Here is a 22756-nt window from a genome sequence, read left to right as displayed (position 1 = left end):
GGAGAATAGGGATTTGAGGGAAAACTTAGCTGTCCCTGCCACCAATATCCTATGTTTATCTGTTGCCATTGTGAATTAAATTACTATGGATAACTAAATTGGGTCAACTTATATAATGGAATAGTATACAATACTGAAAATGAATGAACCATGTTCTACACACATCAGCATGGATGAATGTCAAAAGCACAATATTGATCAGTAAGAAGCAGATTACATGAAGACATATGAATCAATTTATATTAAGTTCAAAACAAGTGATGCAACCAAATGTTGAGGGATACACGCATGTGTAACAACTTTTTTAAAGTAAGGAAATTATTAACACAACGTTCATGATAGTGCTTACATCTGTGGGAGTGAGGAGGGGAAACACAAAGGCATGACATATGTGCCTATATGACAAACTTCAAGGAAACTGGTGATGACCTATTTCTTAAGCTTGGTGATAAGAGATACGGTACTCATTTTAATTTTTTTTGTAACCACACTTAGATATTATGTACACTCTTATTTGGTACATCTCTCTCTCTCTCTCTCTCTCTCTCACACACACACACACACACACACACACACATGTGCGCACACATACAAACATGACATACTATAATGAATTTAGGATACTTAAAGCCTGGTTCAGAAAGTATAGGGTTGAAGTGAAGACACAAAGGAACAAAGCAATGAATCCAAGGAAACATAAAAATAATTAAAAGCTGATGCTTTCATTTAAGGGAAGATGAAAGAGAATAAGCTTAGAGTGCAGCTGGAGTAATTTAGACTAGAGTAATTTAGACATTAGGAAGAATTTCCTTGCTGAAATGGCATAAGACACCATCATATATTGACAGTAAATGTGTGATAATACTCAAGAATAGAGCAAAGCAGTTGGTTTTTCTTGGGTTGGGCTGAGCCAAGGGATTTTAATCCAAGGGGCCACACTGTGCCATTACCTGTAACTGACAGGAGCACTGTCTTGAGAAGCATTCTAACTACCTTGCCTGTCACACTGGAGCTTGTAGCATCCATACCATCCCAGACATTGGGGGTGGCACTAGAATTGCCCAGATATGGAGAAATTAAACCAGATAATCTTTAGTCATATATTTTGCTTCTAGCATTCTGTAGGCATTAATAGCCAAGAATGTATGTTTATATATGTTAAAGTGACAAAAAGTAAGTTTTAAAATGTTTAAATATATATGTATATCAGTATTAAAATTTATAGTAATATAAGATGGGTTAAAATTGGTTCAATCATATAGAGGACAATCTGGCAATGGTATCCAGTATTTAAATGCACATACCCATTGAGCCAGCAATCTTACTGTTAGGGATGTATACTTGGATATGTGTAAGTTCATCTTCAAGGGTGTGTCTTGAAACATTATTTGTAACTACAAAAACAAAAAGTAACCCTACTGCCCATCCCTAAGAGGCCGATAAAAGAGACATAGTACATCCCTGGGATAGGATAACCCTGAAACCATTAAAAAGAATGAAGGCCATCTGTATGCCTTTGCTGTGGCAAGATCTCCATATTACATTATTTAATGGACAAAGCAAAGTTTAGAAGAGGGTTTATGGTTGTGTGAAGCAGGATCCCATCTGTGCTCATGTGGGCAAAAACTAAACATACAGGTGTAAATTCTGCTAGGAGACTATAAATTACTTTCCTTCTTTCTGGGCATGTGACTAGATGACACTCCTGGCCTTTCTTGCCCTATGTCTGGCCATAGGACTGAGTGCTGTCAGTGGGCTGCAGGACACAGATGTGCTTATGACCCAGCTCCAACCTTGAAGAGTAGCACAAAGGCTTATAAGATAGACAAGAAGCAAGACAGAAGGAACTGGACGGAGCCACCCACTAATCAGGAAAGTCTCTGGATTGCTACGCTGAAGTTACTCTGTACTATCAACATCCATGTCAACATGTAAGTATGAATATAGCCATGGTTTTCCTTTACCTTTTCTGAAAGGAATCTCAAGACACTGTGAACACTGGTGACCTTTACAGAGAAGGGCCAGGTAAGGGCAGGGGTGAGGGAGGAGAGGTCTTTATTTCCCTTTGTATGCTTTTCTGTGCTGCTTGAGTTTTCTAATTTTATGCCTGTATTACTTTATCTTTAACAGGAATTATCTGGGCAAAGAGATGATGGCCTTTTTGCTGTTTTCTTCCTTACACTTCTTTGAATTAAAAATGTATACATAAACATCATTAGCCATCAGGGAAGTGCAAATTAAAACCCCAATGAGATATTACTACACAGCTCTCAGAATGGCTATAATAAAACATAGCAACACCAAATGCTGGTGAAGATGTGGAGAAAATGGACCACACATACAGTGCTGGTGAGAATGGTACAAACAATCTGGGAAACAGTTTAGCAGTTTCTTAAAAAACTAAACATGCAACTATCACACCAGCCAGCAACTGCACTCCTGAGCATTTATTCCAGAAAAAATAGTCTTATGTTCACACAAAACTTATATACAAATGTTTATAGAAGCTTTATAAGTATTGCCCAAAACTGGAAACAATATCCTGTAATAAACCATAATGGAAAAGAATATAAAAATAATGTATATATATGTATAACTGAATCATTTTGCTGAACAGCAGAAAGTAACACAACATTGTAAATCAACTATACGTCAAGAAAGAAATAATGAAAGAAAGAAGGAGGAAAGGAAGGAAGGAAGGAAGGAAGGAAGGAAGGAGGGGGTGGGGGTGTTTATAAAACGGCCACACAAGGGATCCTTGCGTTGATGGAAATGTTCTGTATCTTGACTATATCCATGTGGATATCCTGAGTGTGATGTAGAATAGCTTTGCAAGATTGGGTAAAGGGTACATGGGATTTCTCTGTATTCTTTCTTACAACTGCATATGAATCTACAATTATCTCAAAATTAAAAGTTTAATTTTAAAAAAGAAGCTAAAGGAAGCTAAATAAATACAGGAAAATTAGGTAACAGTGCTTTTTAAAAGAGAATTGGGGATGTGAAGTGAGTAGATGCTGTATGGGGCTGTATGGTGCTTAGCTGGGGCTGAGATGAGGCCAGAGGGGCTGGCACTGCTTGGGGCCAGCTGGGCTGCTTTTTGTACAGACCAGAGCAGCTGCACATGCTCCTAAGGACTGGGCAGAGCTGACTAGAACCCTGAATGACTGGAACCCTGGGAGGCATTAAATATTATGTCTTTCTCTGACCTAAGCCTGTTTGGTTGTTCATAATCACTGGGTTTTCTTGTTGCCTCCAGTAATTAGAGATAGATTTTGGCTACAGATCTCCTCCCCAACAACCAGCCAGCAGATGGTGTGTTATAAAATTTAAACAAGGCTCAGACCAAATCCTACCAACAGAAACATTCATTAGTAAGCTGGCATCAAAATAGTCATGAACCTATTCTTTTTTTTTTTAATTAGTTTCTGCTTTATAACAAAGTGAATCAGTCATACACATACACCTGTTCCCAAATCCCCTCCCTCTTGAGTCTCCCTCCCTCCCACCCTCCCTATCCCACCCCTCCAGGCGGTCACAAAGCACCGAGCTGATCTCCCCGTGCTATGCGGCTGCTTCCCACTATCTATCTACCTTACGTTTGGTAGTGTATATATGTCCATGCCTCTCTTTCGCTTTGTCACAGCTTACCCTTCCTCCTCTCCATATCCTCAAGTCCATTCTCAAGTAGGTCTGTGTCTTTATTCCTGTTTTACCCCTAGGCATGAACCTATTCTTATAGCTCAGTGGAGTCCCAGCTTTCTGTCCCTTAGGCACTCTGTGAAGGCTCATCCCAGGTAGATATGATAATGTTCTGGGGGCAGGGTGCAGTCAAACTTCTAGCTGGTAGGGTGACAGAATCCTCCACTATCAGCAGGACATGGGGCCAAATCAGTTAAAGGCCAAGAACACCACTCTGCGATGCTCACAGATATTACATCCTTGTTCATAGGAGGGCAGAAGTGCCTGTACAATATTTCTAGCTAATCCTCATATCTTGGAAGGCACTTCCTCAGGAAAATTATTTATAACCTCTCTTAGGCTAAGGGGCAAACCCTCTAATGAAAGTCAAGTTAGCTAAAGCACAGATATAGATGAACTCTAATTTAGCATCTTTAAAAATTAACTAAAACCTGGATTTAGCCAAGGTCCTGGCAAAAACAGCACACTCAAATTGGGTAACTAGAAGAGAGTTTAATAAAAGGATGATTTACAAAGTGTGACTAATGTGTAGAGAACCCACGAGATTCTGGAGCTAATAAGGGCAGAGCTGTTGTCACCTGTGAACCTGAAAGGGTTGAGGATGAACAGTTACCAGAACCAGAGGGTGGAGAGGTCTGCCTGACAGAGGTGCGGCCTTCAGCAGAGGGATACAGCCAGCCCACAGGGAGAGAGCAGAAAGGAACCCAACCTCACACTCCTCTCTCTCTCTTACCTGTTGCCAGTATCCCCCAACCCCCACCAAACCCCACTGAAACCAGAAGCCATCTGAGGCCCTTGGTGCAGGGCAGCCTCCTAGGGCATACAGCAGGGCGAGGAAGGGCAGAGGGTGAATCCCGAGGGGCAAGTAGAAGAAACTCAACACACACCACCTCTTGGTGTGGTGGTGTATTCCATTCCTAGGTAATCTACCCAAGAGAAATGGAGGGACTTCCCTGATGGCACAGTGGTTAAGAATCTGCCTGCCAATGCAGGGGACATGGGTTCGAGCCCTGGGAAGATCCCACATGCCGTGGAGCAATTAAGCCCATGCACCACAACTACTGAGCCCGTGTGCCACAACTACTGAAGCCCGTGCGCCTAGAGCCCGTGGTCCCCAACAAGAGAAGCCACGGCAATGAGAAGCCTGTGCACCACAACAAAGAGTAGCCCCTACTCGCCACAACTAGAGAAACCCATGCACAGCAACGAAGACCCAATGCAGCCCAAAAAAAAAGGAGAAATGGAAACATATGTCCATGAAAACAAGCATATAAGAATGTTCACAGCAGCATATTATATAGCCAAAAAATGGGAACAACCCAAACATTCATCAGCTAGTAAATGAATAAACAAATTGTGGTATATCCATACGATGGAATATTATTCTGCAATAAAAATGAAAGAACCACTGACACATGCTACAACATGGATGAACCTCAACAATCCTGTGCTAAATGAAGGAAGTCAGGCACAAAAGGCTACATATTGTGTGGTGGAATTCATATGAAATGTTCAGAAAAGATTAGTGGCAGCCTAGGACTAGGGATGGGAATGGGGGATTAACTGTGACCAGTTGTAAGTGATCTCATTAGGTTCTTATTAGGATGATGGAAATGTGCTAAAACTGGATGGTGACGATGGTGTACACCTTGGTTAATTTACTAAAAATCATTGTACCATACACTTAAAACGGGTGAATTTTATGGTACATAAATTATATCTCAACAAGCTGTTTAAAATAAAAAACTGATTCACGTGCGTATCATATTATGCATGCTGAAGTATTTTAAAGTAAATTATATTCAGTCTAACAGCTGATCTTCAGCCATAAAGTATTATAACAAGTCCCACCCCTGGCCTGGAACCTATATAGTGAAGTTTCACTTTGTAAAAAGACAATCAATCAATATCTAGACATATATAGAATGTAATTAGGGGTGATATTCTGCATCTGTTGTTCCTTTAAATAGTTGATTTCCTAGTATATTTTTAAATGACATAAAAAGAAGTTTACTCAGACATTTTGGCTGGAACACAGCTTAGAAAAGAAATAAGCCACAGAAAATGTCTCAAAGACTTTTGTGTCAATTTTGACTTACCCTAGGTAAAGAAAGCTTCATTAAGACCAGACTGAGCAAAGGAGAAGGTGGGAAGCAGGTTCCCTAAGAGAAACTCATCTTCAGCTGGGCCCATAACACACTTTCCTCTGAAAAACAACCACCACGGAAAAACTAAACCAAGAAGAGTGAACCCCAAGGTAAACTATGGACTCTGGGTGATAATGACATGCCAGTGTATGTTCACTGTAGCAAACTTCCCACTCTGGGGTGTGTGTGCAGACAGGGGTATATGGGAACTCGCTGTACCTTCTGCAAGATTTTGTGGTCAATCTAAAACTGCTCTAAAAAATAAAGTCTATCTTACAACTTTAAAAATAAATAGAAAATTAAAAGATAAAAAAAATAAGAACTGTCCCATTTTAAGGCTAGTGATATCATGAAGTCTTCTCTTTCTCTCCTGGAAAATTCCTCACCCCCACCTCCAGCCCTCATTTTCAGTCTGGGAATCTATCAAAGGATGGCTAAAGAATTAAGCACCTTCGTCTCACAATTCACTTCATCAGCCTCCCGAGGGGGAGATTGTCCATTAAATGGAAAACAATTTGCATTTTCAACACAAAGGATGCTCTCTGCCTTGTGTGCTTCCAGCCTCTCCTGAATTGTGCCATTTCTCTCAAGAGCCATAGACTTTTTAAAGGTTTCATGTGAAGTGGTCTGAGCCAGGAGGGGGGCACGGAGAACACTTGGTTGTCTGGGCCAGCATGTTCCCTTTGTCCCTTTGAGCAGGGCTCAATCTTCTTTCTAGAATGTCCAGGCTGACAGGCTCCATACGTGGGTTTTGCCACCAACCCCCTTCAGGGAGTTAAGCCCCAGAAGCACACCCTCTCCCAGAATTCCCTGCCAGGCACTGTGCTAAAGAAGAATGGCTGCTGCTGTGATGAATAGACCATTTTCCTTCTACTGTGTGTTAGGGCCTAGGTCAAGGAAGGTTCTTGTTGCTGCTAATCTATAACAGGTGGTGGGAATGCCAGGGAAGACAGGGCTTCTTCTGTGTGGCAGTAAATAAAAGAAAGAGCTTGAATTCAGGTGCCAAAAGAATGGAAATGGTGTGAAATACAGAGTGAAGCATAGGCTTCAGAGGCATGAAGAACAGGCCCATTCTTGTCCTTCCTCCTCCAGCCCATCCCTCTCCACAATTTTTTTCACCTGCTTCCAATAATGCTTGAAATTCCTTTAAAAGGTGGCAAAGTCACTATTTCCACTCTAAATACAAATACAGATTAGGTTAAAATGTAATATAGAATAGGCTACTGGAAAGTTGGAGTAAAAGTCCCTATTTCTACCATGAAATGCAACTAAAACACGCAACCTGGACATAATACATAAAATAAATACAAGAAGACTCCAAAAGATAGTGAGAAGATCAGCTATGGGCCTCGAGACCTGAGGAAACTGGTGGTGAGTTTCCTGGGTTTTCTTTTTGCCTCATATATCCCAGACTTATTGCTGGAGAAGCTGGATATTCAGAAACACCAACAGTGCAGACATAAAAAGTCCCAATAAAAGCCTGCTCTCTCTAACCAAAGAACCAAAAAATGTCAGCCTCGCAAGGCAGAAAACTTTAGACAATAACTGTCGTACTCCAGACAAACAACTCAAAAAAAAAAAAAAAATCTATGTTCCCATTGCCACCCCTGCCTCCAAAGGCTGAGTGGGGAGCTGACACTTCCACTCTGGTGAGGCTGAGTCCTAACAAGGACTCTAACCTCCTGCCTGGTTGGCATCAGAGAAGGATGAGCAGGGAGCTGGGACTTTCATCCCAGCCACCCCACCCACCATGTCAGCAGAGACCTGAACTTCCACTTCCACCTGACAGTGCCAGAGCACCCCTTCTGCTCTCTCCCCTCTTCCTTCCCCTGGGATAATGACAGAGGAAGCCTAGTGGAGATTCAGGACTTATACCATCACCTCAATGATAGTGAGACCACCTCCTCCAAGTACTGCTTGTGGGGAGCAGTAAGGATGCACTCTTGCCCCATAAATCCAGAGTGGCTTATGAGAAGCCAGAACTCCTACATCCATCCAGCAGTAACAAGGAGGCAGCACCCCCCAAAGGAGGCCAAGTCGAAAACCTGGGCTTCTACCTCACCTGGTAGGAAAAAGCACCCCCTCCTACCCCTGTTGAAGCAATGTCAGTACAGACCTAAACCAGAAGATTTAAATATGATCCAGAGTCTCATAACATAAAACCAAAAATGTCCAAGATTCAATTAAAAAAAAAACTCATCACACCAAGAATAGGGATGATCTCAATTTGAGTAAGAGAAAAACAATGGACAAATGCTAACATCAATATGACACAGATGTTAGAATTATCTGACTAGAATTTTAAAGCAGCTATCGTAAAAATGCTTCAGAGAGCAAACACAATTAAAATAAATGAAAAATAGGACATTTCAGCAAAGAAATAGAAGATATAAAGAAAAATGAAATGGAAATTTTAGAACTGAAAAATACAGAAAGTGAAATTAAAAACTCAACGGATGGGCTCAATAGCAGAATGGAGAGACCAAGGAAAGAATCCATGAACTTAAAGGTAAAACAACAGGAATTACCCATCTAAACAGAGAAAAAATACACTGAAAAAAAATAAACAGCATCTCAGAGACCCACTAGACTATAAGAAAGGTCTTACATTTGTGTCATTAGAGTCCCAGAAGAAGAGAAGAGGGCTAGGCAGCTAGGCAGAAAGCATATTTGAAGAAAGAATGAATGAAAAATTTCCATATTTGTGAAAAGGTATAAACCTACAGATTCAAGAGACTGAGTGAATCTCAAACAAGATAAACCCAAAGAAACCCACACTAAGAAACATAACTAAACTTCTGAAAACTGAACACAAAGAAAAAAATCTTGAAAGCAGTGAAAGAGAAACAACACCTTACCTATAGGGGAAAATGATTTGAATAACATCAGACTCATCAGAAATCATAGAGGCGAGAAAGAAGTGGCACAACATTTTTCAGGTGCTGAAAGGAAAGGATTGTCAACTATAAATCTCTGATTTATAGTCTCTGATGAAGGAAAGCAAAAAGAATTTGTCACCCGCAGAGCTACTGTAAAAGAACAACTAAAGGAACTTCTCTAAACAGACAGGAAATAACAAAAGAAAAAATCTTGGAACATCAGGGAAGAAGAAAGAACAATAGAGTAAAAATATGGGTAAGTACAACATATTTTCTTTCTCAAAAAGAGAAAAAACAAGCAATATATGGGAAAGAAAACACAGATTAAATATCCAATAATAATAGTGGCTAAACTTGGAGAGCTTACTCTATGCAAAGCATTTTGCCTGTCTCATCCCATTTAACTTTTACAAAAGCCCAGATGGAATTATCATCACCTCCAGTTTATTGATGTGGAAATTCTGCAGTGAGCATATTGGAGGCAGAGTTTGAACAGACATCTGATCCATTCCCAACCTCGAATTCTTAACCATTACAATCCATAGCATTCCAGACTCTGAACTGCTTTCCTTGAAGCAGCAATTAGCAGGGAGACAAGAACAGGCTTTCTGGGAGAGAGGGAATCCTGCATGAAAGAAAGGTAGGGATCCCAGAAAATTGTTTAACACAGCCTTAGAAAAGAACAAAAGGAAACAAAGAATAAGATTCTACAAGAAGAGCAAAGCAAGAATTAGTCTAGAAGAGAAATAGAATTTAGAATTTGAAGGTTCTTAGGAGACATCTTTTGTGCTCATAAAGACCTGGAAGCCCAGAAAGGATGTATAACTTGTCCAAAATCTGCAGACAGTTAGTGTCTGAATGAGGACTGGAACTCATAGCTCCTGACCCCCAGGCCATTGCTTTTGGAAAGAGTAAGGAAATGAATTGCTAAGGAGAATCCGCACATGCATCTCCTCTAAGAAGAAAGAAAAGTATCTGAGTCTTAAGATATCAAGGGGGCCACAGGTATATCAGGTCAGCATGAATTTGAGGAAAGAATCTGGAAAATCATGAAGAAATAACCTGAGTTCTCCAGAGAACTGAGAGGTAAGGCCTTGGGTCTTGTGGATGAAAGATAAGACCCTTTCCAGAAAACTGGTCTAAGGTGAAAAAACAGTTATATAAGAGGTGATATAGTTTTAACACAAATAGCTAGAAAAGCTTTCCTTCTGATTTGGGGTATGGAAGATACAAGGCTTTGGAAAGGGGTTGGCACATGGTCTCTCCAACCTCAACACTCAAATATAACCACTCATCTACTGAGTGTTGGGCATTACTGATCATCAGAAAGTTGCTATATACAAATTAGGATAAGAGCAAAGATGAACTCTTTAGCTGGAAGAAAAAAACAAAAACAAAAACAGAGTTGAAGTAGAATGTCAGTACCAAAGGAATTATCTTCAGAGCATGGAGGATGGGGGGTAGACCCAAAAGACCAACACTAGGAGCTTTTAAGTGGTATGGTTCAGCTCTGTTAACTAAAAAGAAAACCAAAAGTTTCTATCAGGTATCTCCAATATACCTTGCAATGTTCATTTCACAGAAGACAGTTTGACCTCTCTCATGACATAGGCCTTTAGGAACAAGAAAACACATGAGTACTACACTATTGTTGAATGTAGTTTTCATAACTGAAGTGATTTTCATTATGTTTTTAAGGTGTTGATTTTTAACAGCCATTCTCATAATTTCTAGGATTCTATTTCTTCTACTGTATTTTACATGGTTCTATAGGTTAGTATGATAGGCACAAGGAAGAAAGAAAATATATAGGAATTCCAGGAAACAATACTTCATTAGTGAAAATGTCGAACTTGTAATAATACTAATAATAATGGCATACAAAACTACATATGCTGTAAACACATTTTTAGAAAAGTGTAGCTACCTACTATCTATCTATCTATCTATCTATCTATCTATCTATCTACAGAGAAACAAAAACCCTGGAAGGAAACACTCAAGGACTCTAATCACACTCCAGTGACTCTCAGCCCTATCAGATTCTCTCTTTATATTATATTTTTTAATGCCATTAATCTTCTTGAAGGGAAAGTTGTATATATATATATATATATATATCCTACCTACACAAATGATTTTTAAATCAACATATGCCCTAGCTATAATGTAAAGGGTAAATAAAAGGAAAGTAGTTTATAATTTTTTTATTGCTTTAAGTATATAAATGCTTATGGTACAATTACCCTAGAAAATAACAGTGCCCCCATAAATTCCTAAAACAACTCCTAAGGGGAGATACTGCCACCTTTGAATATCATTGTATTTTTTTTAAAAGGTAGCCAGGCAGTGACATTATGATTTTTAAATTTCCTTTTTTATAAAAATTAGTTTCCTTCATAAGGGAATGTCCACTGCTTTTATAATCAGAAAACTAGTGTTTGGGGTGGGAGTCATGTGACTATGATGTGTTTAATAAAAGGGGAGGAGAAAGTCTCCAAGAACACAACTTACCTCGAATGAATAAGCTTTCCCAATCCCATCTCCTGCTCCAGTGATCACTGCAAAAAGCAGAAATGGTTTTAAAGGATAGAATTAATCTTTAAACCCCTTTCTTGCTGGCTACATGTTCTTGCAGGCCTACTCTCTAGGACACAATATTCTAAAGTACTGCCTTTCTGCTCTCCAGCCCTACTCCGCTCAACTGTGAAGTTTCCAGCCTTGACTCCCTTCACTAAATGTTCAAAATGAAGCTTTTTTTTTTTCTTTTTTTTTGGATGGGGTTGAGGGGGAAGGGTTGGTGAGGCTATGAAAAACATGTTCCAAAATGAAACAAAGAACATTAGCCAGGGAACATTTTATTCAGACCCCATAAGGGTTTAGACGTTTCTAAGCCTTAATTCATCAAGGACAAGCAGTGTATTTCTAAGCCTTAATTCATCAAGGACAAGCAGTGTTTGCTATTATCTCTCTACCCACACACCCAATTATCACTGTAAGGACATTTCAAGGTTCTTACTAAAAGTTGAGTTCTCCCCACTTCCTATCCTCACTCTCACAGGACAGCAGCAATCAAAGCCCATTGAAGATAGAGAACTTAACAAAGAGGAGAACACAGAAATACAAAAAGAGGACGCAATGACATGAAGGAACCTAAAGAACCTGTGCTCACTGGATCTATTGATTAATAGATAACAATGAGATGGACCTTCTAGTCCTTTTATAGACAACAGCACATACATATTTAATGACTGAGCTCTAGGGTAAACTTCATTCGTGTGAACGTCACAATTTCAAAACAGTACAATTCAGTATATACATATCTGCAGTTTACATTTGCACCAACAATCGGAGGACATGCTTTCCAAAAGTGTGCACAAAAGCTATGTATACATTTAGTTTACTTGAGAGGGAGAGCAGGCCAAGCTGAAAAAGCTTCAGGCAGCACACTGGCAGAAGCACCCTCATTTTAATAATTACCAGTGATTTCACTTGTTTATTTGGGTACTTTTAAGTGACTCCACGTATATGACTTGTTTTACTCTGTAGAGCTACTTTGCTCAGGGTTGTTGTCTTCTGCCTCACCTTCCCCTCCATTACAGGCATCCTCAAAATCACCCAGTACAAGGCCTGAACTATAGTCAAGATAACGTCAATAAGTGGCTGGTACCTACTGAGTGTTTACTTTTTGCCGTGCACTATATTTTTGGGTTTTTTTTTTAGTCACTTAGACCTTATTATTTACAAGTTAAATTACACAGCGTGAGATGGACAGGAGGGAGAAGAGGGGAGGAAGCTGGCTCCTGAGGTTCCTGGCCACCTCCACCCCCTCCTCGGTGTGTAGCAAAGTCTTCAGTGCTGCCTCTGTCCCAGTGTCCAGATCAGGCCTCGGAACACAGCTTCCAAGCCAGAAATGAGGTTCTGGCTCTGACACCCCAGAACATCAGGGCTTCCACTAGCAGCTTCTTCATGGTGGGTGGTGGGAATGTGAAAGCATCAGTTTGTCTAAGTGAGGGTGACCGATGAGGCTGCTGGAATTCAGGGAGAAAGTGGAATAGGCATTGTACATCCAATAAAGCTCTTCCGTGTCTGGCTTACAGAAATGCAGAAAGAGCATGTGGATGGGCAACCCCACAGCCACTGTCTCATCTGATATCCAAAACAAGTCTATAATTCAGGGAACATCATTTTCCTTAGTTTATACTTGAGGAAGCTAAGGGAGAGAAAGTTATTAACCCAATCAAGGCCACACTGCTAAAAATGATGACTACAGGATTTGAACCCAGGCTCTGACTTTGGAGACACAAATCTATAAAGAATATCAGTGATGGGACTTCTCTGGTGGAGCAGTGGTTAAGAATCCACCTGCCAATGCAGGGGACACGAGTTCGAGCCCTGGTCCAGGAAGATACCACATGCTGCGGAGCAACTGAGCCCGTGCACCACAACAACTGAGCCTGCGCTCTAGAGCCCACGAGCCACAACTACTGAGCCCACGTGCCGCAACAACTGAGGCCCGCATGCCTAGAGCCTGTGCTCCGCAATAAAAGAAGTCACCACAATGAGAAGCCCGCACACCGCAACGAAGAGTAGCCCCCACTTGCAGCAACTAGAGAAAGCCTGCACGCAGCAAGGAAGACCCAGCATTGCCAAAAAAAAAAAAAAAAAAAAAAAGAATACCAGTGACAAAATTAGGAAATCAACCACATATGACCGCATATGCACTTCTTTTAGAATGTGTGTTCTCAGAAGGGCTTTGCCGTACACTAATGGGCAGAGTTCTAAGCCCCTCAGAGCACAGGCATTTGGATCTGTGTGATGCAGAGTATTTGGATCCAAAACACTCAAGTTCAAACTGCTTAGCAAGTTCACTGGAGACATCATACTGCCCTGAGAGGGAGTGCTCACACACACATATTCTCTCTCTCTCTCTCCCCAGATTAACAAGCAACAGTTAAAAATGCGTTTTTTTCATGCCAAACAATTTTCATATAGCAATTTTTTTAGCTTTGGAAAATAAGGATACAGGATGCCTAGTTAAACTTGAATTTCAGGTAAACAACAAATAATTTTTTCGTATAAGAATGTCCCACATAATATTGGGGGTGTCAAAAATTATTCTTTATTTATCTGAAATTCAAATATAACTGAGTATCCTGTATTTTATCTGGCAGCCCCATAAGGTTGTTTACAATCTTTCCTATTTAGCCTGGCATTGTATTTCTAAAGCCACACAAATTCTTACTTTTTTTTTTAAATCATTGGATTTCTTGGTGCCCAACTGTAGTGTAAAACCTGACAGTTGGGTTTTTGTTTTTGTTTTTTTCTTTTTTGTAATACAAGTGCCTGACTTTGATTGCTAATGAGGCATCAACTTCAAAGAGGCATCAACTTTAAAGATGGTGATTTCTAATAAAAGCTATGCTGGCCACACGATCATGTAAAGAGCCAGGCCATCTCCCCCAAATGAGGTTCTTTTGTTTTAAAAATCTTGATTGATTTCAATAACTGACCATTTGGACCACTTGTTTTTTTCTCTTCCTGTGCTTTAAATTCCTGCTCTTATGTTTTAAATTCACCATTAAAGAGTGTGCCTGTGAAACCCTAGGCCCTCACCCCAGAATAAAATAAAAGCAGAACTCCAGGCCCATTCACTCTCTCTCTCTCTCTTTGTGCCCATGACCTTGCTATGTGGCACCAGGTGTCCTGCATAATTTCCAGGTCCTGAAAGTAATAAACCTTTATTTTTTTTTAAAGTGTCCTGATGGTTATCTTGCAATCTTGCAATCACAGTAAGAACCACAAGGGCCAGCCCGACCACAATATTGGTTATTGATAGACTGACACCAGCACATAACACCAACTTTGAAATGCAAACTTAGCATTTCATTCAAGGAGATGCTGAAACCATAGCCTCACGTCCTTCACCTTAAACTCAGTATGGAGCTGAAATTCTGCATGGCAGTTCCAGGAGCTAAATCCCATGGGGAGGCAGCAATTAATCAATCTACTTGGGACACAAACCAGACCCAGATTCCATATATAACCATTTTAAAAACATGTCTCTACAGAGATCTTTATTGCCTTGATTTTGTATTACCCTCACTTCTTGAAAGGGCTCAGAGAAATTTTTTTTAATAAAATGAATTTAAATTATTGGACTTCAGAAGGTTGAAACACCCTTTAAGAAAATGAAAGCACCCTGGGCTTTTGAAAATCTGGAGAAGAGGATACATAATTTTCTGCAGCATCTATTATTTGTATCATCAGAAACTCCCAAAATAAGAAAACCCAACTAGTGAGAATGAGAGGAGAAGCACACAGGCAAGGACTGAGTCACATTGTTCCCTAATTACCATCCTGATGCCCCACGTCTCATTTCTCAGACAATCCTAATTTCATTCATGCTTTCCAGCCCCCCAAATTAAAATAACCCAAAGGAATTACATCTTTGCTCTCACAAGGAAAAGATGCAATATATCTTTTGAGATCTAACTGATAATAAGCAAGAACAACAAAAAAACAAGAGATGGAAAACTTTCTTTACCTGCCCACTGTCCCATTGACCTCAAGAAAGACCTTGGCGAAACTTTCCAGAAGTGCAGGCAAATACATTTGGAGAATCTCACACACTTCACCAGGTGGACCAGGCACACCAGCAGCCCTACAAAAATGAAGAACTGTTCCAGAAACTCCCCCATGATGGCACCGCAGCAGATGCTGTTTTGGACCTGGTTGGGGCCCTCACAGCCTCCAGGCGCGAGCGTGACTGCTCTGGAGGAGTGTCAGTCAGTCCCCTTCTGGAGTCACTGGGCACATTCCAACGCGTCACTGTGTCGAGGCATTCAGATTGGAGTAACTTCTTTACACAATCCTCTGATTCACAGGCTGCGGAATAAAATATTCTTTCTAATATCTTTATAGCACTGTTGGGCTTTTGTGACACAGGGGAGTTGGTGAAGAAGTAAAAGGTGGACATAAAGAAAGATAAAGCCTGGACAAAGAAAAATGGCAGCCCAGCATTCCCTCCCTGAATTTGGAAGCTAAAAAAGATACTTAAAAGTATGTAAAAATCCTATAAGTCATTCATTCACTTATTCAGCAAATATTTATTGACTGCCTACAGGTGGCATCACTCTTTGAGGCGCTGGGAATATATAATAGTAAACACGGCCAGTCACTGCCATGGGGGAGCTGAGATTCACAGTCAATGTGTGAATAAATAAGATAATGTCAAATATCAGTGCCGTGAAAAAGTGCTACGGAGTAACTTGTTAGAGTGACTAGTGAGCACAGGAAGAAATTCTGTGAAGAGGTGGTATTTTGAACTGAAATTTGAATGAAAAGGAGACAGCCCTGCAAAGATAGGTTTCCCCCTCCAGGCTGAGGGAACAGCTAGTGCAAGTGACCTGAAATGAGAAAGATACATGTATCTGAGGAATAAACAGCACTACATAGAGGAACTGGTCTGTAGAGAACAAAGGAGAGAAAGAATAAAGTAAGGTGAAGGCATGGGGAGGAGCCAGATACTCCTGGTGAGGAGTTTGGACTTTATGAGCAACAGGAAACCACTGAAGAGACTCAGACAATGGTGTTATCTAATCCGAGTCACTCTGGATGCTGAGAGAAGATGACCTTTTGGAGGTGGGGATGGAGAGTGGTCATGACACTGAAGCAGGGGGAGCGAGAAGACTATGACAGTCATCTGAGAAGAGTGCCCCCATGTTCATCCTTTGGCCCCCTTCTCCTTCTGTCCACACTTACTCATTTGGTGACGTTACTCAATCTCTTGACTTTAAGGACGCTGTGCACTGAGGACCCCCAAATGTATAAGTTCAGTGGTAACCCAGGCTGCTCATCCAGACTTGCATTTCCAACTGCCTACTTAACACCTCCATTTGAATGCCTAATCGTCATCTCAAGCTTAAGTCTAGTACTGGTTTCTGATATTACCAGCAAATGTCAAAATTTGTTCCCCTTGCAGACTTCCCTATCCCAGAACATGGCAACTCTTATGTTCCAGTTGTTCAGGTTAAAAACCTTAGAGGTATCCTTGACTCCTCTCTTTCTCTCACATCCTGCAGCCAATCTGTCTCCTGTTGACAAACAATTGTATTTGTTTTCAGTTTTAGATTATGCTAAACAACATTGCTATGGATATTCTTGTATTTGTACTTTCCCACACGTGGGCATGTCTCTCTCACACACACAAACACACACATACGTGTGATTGCAGGGTCATATATGTTATACATGTACAACTTCAATTTTACTAGTGCGTCAGTCCCACTCAGGAGACAAACCACACAGAAATTTGAATATGGACTATTCAATATTAAAAAAAATTATTTAGGAATTAGCTACTAAAAGGGCATAAAAGAAAACTCAAAAGAATACTCAAAGGCTGAAAAAGAGTATTTAGGAAACAAATGAACTTGGAAGGGAATTCCTGGAGCCAAGGCTGGGATTCAGACCTCACTGGAGAGAGTGTGGTTGCAGCCAAGTGGTTGGTGATGAAGTTCTCTGGGTTGCCCAAGACAGAGCTGTTCACAATCAGGAGGATAAGTCTGGTTAGCAGGGAACTGCTGCTTGGGACCAAAAATCCCCACTGGGAAGCTGACAAAACTTGCTGGAAAGCTATTGGGGGGTGGAGGTGGGGGTGGTTGCTGTTGAATTCCCTGGGGTGAGCCCTACTGGGCCTCAACTGGGAAAAACTGACTTTTATTTTTACCATATTGAGTCTTTCAACCTACAAACTAGCATATCTCTCCTTTTAGGTCTTCTTAATGTCTCTCAATAACTTTTATAATTTCCTTAAAAATTCTTGCTCTTATAGAAATTTATAATAAGAAAAATATCAAAAATATGCAAAAGTAGAGAGACTAATTTAATGAACCCTCACTTACCCATCAGTATAGGTAACTATGATGACAGTTAATAACAAAATTAACTATTATTTCTTGTCCATTTTTACTTTGTATATACCCATTTTCCCTACTCCCAAACCCCTATAATGGGAAGGACTCTTTAAAAGAATAACATAGGGGCTTCCCTGGTGGCACAGTGGTTGAGAATCTGCCTGCCAATGCAGGGGACACGGGTTCGAGCCCCGGTCTGGGAAGATCCCACATGCCGCGGAGCAACTAGGCCTGTGAGCCACAATTACTGAGCCTGTGCGTCTGGAGCCTGTGCTCCGCAACAAGAGAGGCTGCGATAGTGAGAGGCCCGTGCACCGTGATGAGGAGTGGCCCCCACTTGCCGCAACTAGAGAAAGCCCTCGCACAGAAACGAAGAGCCAACACAGTCATAAATAAATAAATAAAAATTAAAAAAAAAGAATAACATAAAAATAATGCTGTTATTACAAACTAACAATTAGTAGTAATTCCATCAAATATACAGTCAGTATTTAAATTTCCCTGATTGTTACATACATATTTTTAAGTTGACTTTTGAATCATTTTTTTCTGAAAGGACTACACATTGCATTAAATTCATATGTCTCATAAGTGGTATAGGTTTTCTCTCCCACCCTTTAAAAAATGTTTACTATCATTTATTTGTTTAAGAAATTAAGTTGTTAATCTTATAGAATTTTCCACATTTTGAATTTGCTGATTGCATCTCCATGGTGTTGCTTAACATGTTCTTTTGTCCCCTATATTTCTTCTAAACTATTTAGATCTAGAGCAGAGGTCAGCAAACTTTCACTTTAAAGGGCCAGATAGTAAAGATTTTATTTTAGGCTTAGTGGGACATACGGTCTCTGTTGCAAAACAGACCCTGGCCATTGTAGTACAAAAGCAGTCATAAGTACTTAAATGACAACTCTACGGATAGGATGGACCTCAAGGGCATTAAGCTAAGTGAAGTAAGCCAGAGAAGAAAGATAAATACTATATGATCTCTCTTATATGTGGAGTCCTTTAAAAATGTGTGTGTGCGTGTGTGTGTGTGTATGTGTATATGTATATATATATATATATATATATATATATATATATATATATATATATATATATATATTCCACACACTAGGAAGTCGCTTCACTGGTGGAGATGGGGGTGGGCTGGAGGGAAGCTTCAGAGCCAAGGAGGACAGACAGCACAGCAACAGGGGTGCAGAGGGCAAAGCAGAGAGATTCCCGCACAGAGGATCAGTGCCGACCAGCACTCACCAGCCCGAGAGGCTTGTCTGCTCACCCGCAGGGGTGGGTGGGGGCTGGGAGCTGAGGCTTGGGCTTCAGAGGTCAGATCCCAGGGAGAGGACTGGGGTTGGCTGCGTGAACACAGCCTGAAGGGGGCTAGTGCACCACAGCTAGCTGGGAGGGAGTCTGGGAAAAATTCTGGACCTGCTGGAGAGGAAAGAGACCATTGTCTTGGGGTGCACGAAGAGAGGGGATTCCTACTCCATGTGCCCACAGATGGCAGAGCACTGCCTAAGCGAGCTCCAGAGATGGGTGCAAGCCACGGCCACCATCTCAGACCACAGAGAAGGACATGGACCGCTAACACTGCTGTTGCTGCCACCAAGAATGCTGTGTGCAAGCGCAGGTCACTACCCACACCTCCCTGGGAAACTGTGCAGCCTGCCACTGCCAGGGTCCCGTGATCCAGGGACAACTTCCCCGGGAGAAGTTGCACCTCAGGCTGTTGCAATGTCATGCTGGCCTCTGCCACCACAGGCTCCCCTGCATTCCAATTGTGACTACCGTACCCCTCCCTCTCCCCGGCCTGAGTGAGCAAAAGAGCCCTAATCAGCCACTGTTTTAACCCCCTCCTGTCTGGGTGGGGAACAGATGCCTGGGGGTGGCCTACATGCAGAGGTGAGGCCCAAACCAAAGCGGAACCTTAGGAGCTGTGCGAACAAAGAAGAGAAAGGGAAAATTCTCCATGCAGCCTCGGGAGCAGTGGATTAAATCCTCGCAATCAACTTGATAAACCCTGTATCTATGGAATACCTGAAGAGACAACAGATGTTCCTAAAATTGAGGCAGTGGACTTTGGGAGCAACTGCAGACTTGCAATTTGCTTTCTGCGTCTGATATATATTTGGTTTTATATTTATCTTAGTTTAGTTTTTAGTGCTTGTTATCATTGATGGATTTGTTTATTGGTATGGTTGCTATCTTCCTATTAAAAAATTTTTTTTATTATTGTTATTCCTTTTTTCTCTTTTTTGAGTGTGTGTGTGTGTGTTTCTTAGTGTGATTTTTTCTGTTTAGGTTTGCTTTTACCATTTGTCCTAGGGTTCTGTCTGTTTGGGGTTTTTTCTTTGTTTAGTTTCTGTTATTGTTGTTTTTGTTTGATTTTCTTTTTATGAGTGTGTGTGTATTTTTCTTTGTGTGATTTTGTCTGTTTAGTTTTGCTTTTACTATTTGTTTTGGGCTTCTATCTGTTCTTTTTTTTTTTCTTTTCTTCCTTTTCTTCCAAGCTGTGTGGCTGGCAAGGCCTTGGTGCTCCAGCCATGTGTCGGGCCTGCGCCTCTGAGGTGGGAGAGCCGAGTCCAGGACATTGGACCACCAGAAACCTCAGAGCCCCACGTAATATCACTTGGCGAGAGTCCTCCCAGAGATCTCCATCTCAACACTAAGACCCAGCTCCACACAATGGCCAGCAAGCTCCTGTGCTGGATGCCCCATGCCAAACAACTAGCAAGACAGGAACACAACCCCACCCATTAGCAGAGAGGCTGCTTAAAGTCATACTAAGTTCACAGACACCCCAAAACACACTACTGGATGCAGCCCTGCTGACCAACAGGACAAGAAACAGCCCCACCCCTCAGACCACAGGCACCAATCCCCTCCACCAGAAAGCCTACACAAGCCACTGAACCAACTTCACCCACTGCGAGCAGACACCATAAATAACGGGAACTACAAAGTTGCAGCCTGTGAAAAGGAGACCCCAAACACAATAAGTTAAACAAAATGAGAAGACAGAGAAATATGCAGCAGATAAAGGAGCAAGGTACAAACCTAACAGACCAAGAAAATGAAGAGGAAAGAGGCAGTCTACCTGAAAAAGAATTCAGAGTAATGATAGTAAAGATGACCCAAATCTCAGAAATAGAACGGAGAAAATACAAGAAATGTTTAACAAGTACCTAGAAGACCTAAAGAGCAAACAAACAATGATGAGCAACACAATAAATGAAATTAAAAACACAATAGAAGGAATCAATAGCAGAGTAACTGAGGCAGAAGAAAAGATAAGTGACCTGGAAGATAAAATAGTGTAAATAACTACCACAGAGCAGAATAAAGAAAAAAGAAAGAAAAGAATTGAGGACAGTCTCAGAGACCTCTGGGACGACATTAAATGCACCAACATTCGAATTATAGGGGTCCCAGAAGAAGAAGAGAAAGAGAAACGGTCTGAGAAAATATTTGAAGAGATTATAGTCAAAAACTTCTCTAACATGGGAAAGGAAATAACCACCCGAGTCCAGGAAGCACAAAGAGTCCCATACAGGATAAATCCAAGGAGAAACATGCCAGACACATATTACTCAAACTATCAAAAATTAATTAAAAAGAAAAAATATTAAAAGCAAAAAGGGAAAAGCAACAAATAACATACAAGGGAATCCCCATAAAGTTAACAGCTGATCTTTCAGCAGAAACTCTGCAAGTCTCCTCTATTGACAATAGCCAGGACATGGAAGCAACCTAAGTGTCCATTGACAGATGAATGGATAAAGAAGATGTGACACATATATACAATGGAATATTACTCAGCCATAAAAAGGAACGAAACTGAGTTATTTGTAGTGAGGTGGATGGACCTAGTCTGTCATACAGAGTGAAGTAAGTCAGAAAGAGAAAAACAAATACCGTATGCTAACACATATAAATGGAATCTAAAAAAAAAAGGTTCTGAAGAAGCTAGGGGCAGGAAAAATAAATAAAGATGTAGAATTAGAGAATGGACCTGAGGACATGGGGAGGGGGAATGATAAGCTGGGACGAAGTGCAAAAGTGGCATAGACTTATATATACTACCAAGTGTGAAATAGATAGCTAGTGGGAAGCAGTCACAGAGCACAGGGAGATCAGCTCAGTGCTTTGTGACCAACTAGAGGGATGGATAGGGAGGGGGGGAGGGAGATGCAAGAGGGAGGACATATGGAGATATATGTATATGTACAGCTGATTCGATTTGTTATAAAGCAGAAACTAACACACCATTGCAAAGCAATTATACTCCAATAAAGATGTTAACAACAACAACAAAAAAGAAATTCTGCAAGCCTAAAGGGGGTGGCAGGACATAATTAAAGTGATGAAAGGGAATAAACTTCAACCAAGATTACTCTACCAAGCAAGGATCTCAATCAGATGTCACGGAGAAATTAAAATCTTTACAGACAAGCAAAAGTTAAGAGAATTCAGCACCAGCAAACCAGCTTTACAACAAATGCTAAAGGACCTTCTCTAGTCAGGAAACACAAGAGAAGTAAAAGACCTACAAAAACAAACCCAAAATAATTAAGAAAATGGTAAAAGGAACATACATATTGATAAGTGATAAATGTAAATGGATTAAATGCTCCAACCAAAAGACACAGACTGGCTTAATGGATACAAAAACAAGACCCATATATATGCTGTCTATAAGAGACCCACTTTAGACCTAGGGATACATACAGACTGAAAGTGAGGAGATGGAAAATGATACTCCATGCAAATGGAAATCAAAAGAAACCTGGAGTAGCAATAGTCATATCAGACAAAATAGACTTGAAAATAAACAAGAGACTAAGAAGGACACTACATAAGGATCAAGGGATCAATCCAAGAAGAAAATATAACAATTGTAAATACTTATGCACCAAATATAGGAGCACCTCAATACATAAGGCAAAGGCTAACAGCCATAAAAGGGGAAATTGACAGTAACACAATAATAGTAGGGGACTTTAACACCCCACTTGCACTAATGGACAGATCATCCAAAATAAAAATAAATAAAGAAACACAAGCTTTAAATAACACATTAGACCAGATGGACTTAATTGATATT

The 22756-nt window shown here is 40.7% G+C and overlaps 1 protein-coding gene across 1 annotated transcript in view; it reads right to left on the bottom strand.

The window, feature by feature from the left end:
* Window positions 1-15429, bottom strand: part of HSD17B3 (hydroxysteroid 17-beta dehydrogenase 3) — a gene marked incomplete at its 5' end in the record, with an annotated part of 46770 nt that extends 31341 nt beyond the window's left edge. Inside the window, 2 exons of the mRNA XM_082611179.1 lie at window positions 11243-11289; window positions 15276-15429. Coding sequence (XP_082467305.1) covers window positions 11243-11289; window positions 15276-15429 — 201 coding nt within the window. The remainder of the gene's footprint in view (window positions 1-11242; window positions 11290-15275) is intronic.
* Between the last annotated feature and the right edge of the window lie 7327 nt (window positions 15430-22756).

This window comes from Mesoplodon mirus (assembly GCF_964341445.2).
Source record: "Mesoplodon mirus genome assembly, chromosome: 1".
Classification (NCBI taxonomy): domain Eukaryota; kingdom Metazoa; phylum Chordata; class Mammalia; order Artiodactyla; family Ziphiidae; genus Mesoplodon; species Mesoplodon mirus.
The sequence above is the reverse complement of the archived record's forward strand: the minus strand, read 5'-3'. Positions and strand labels throughout refer to the sequence as shown.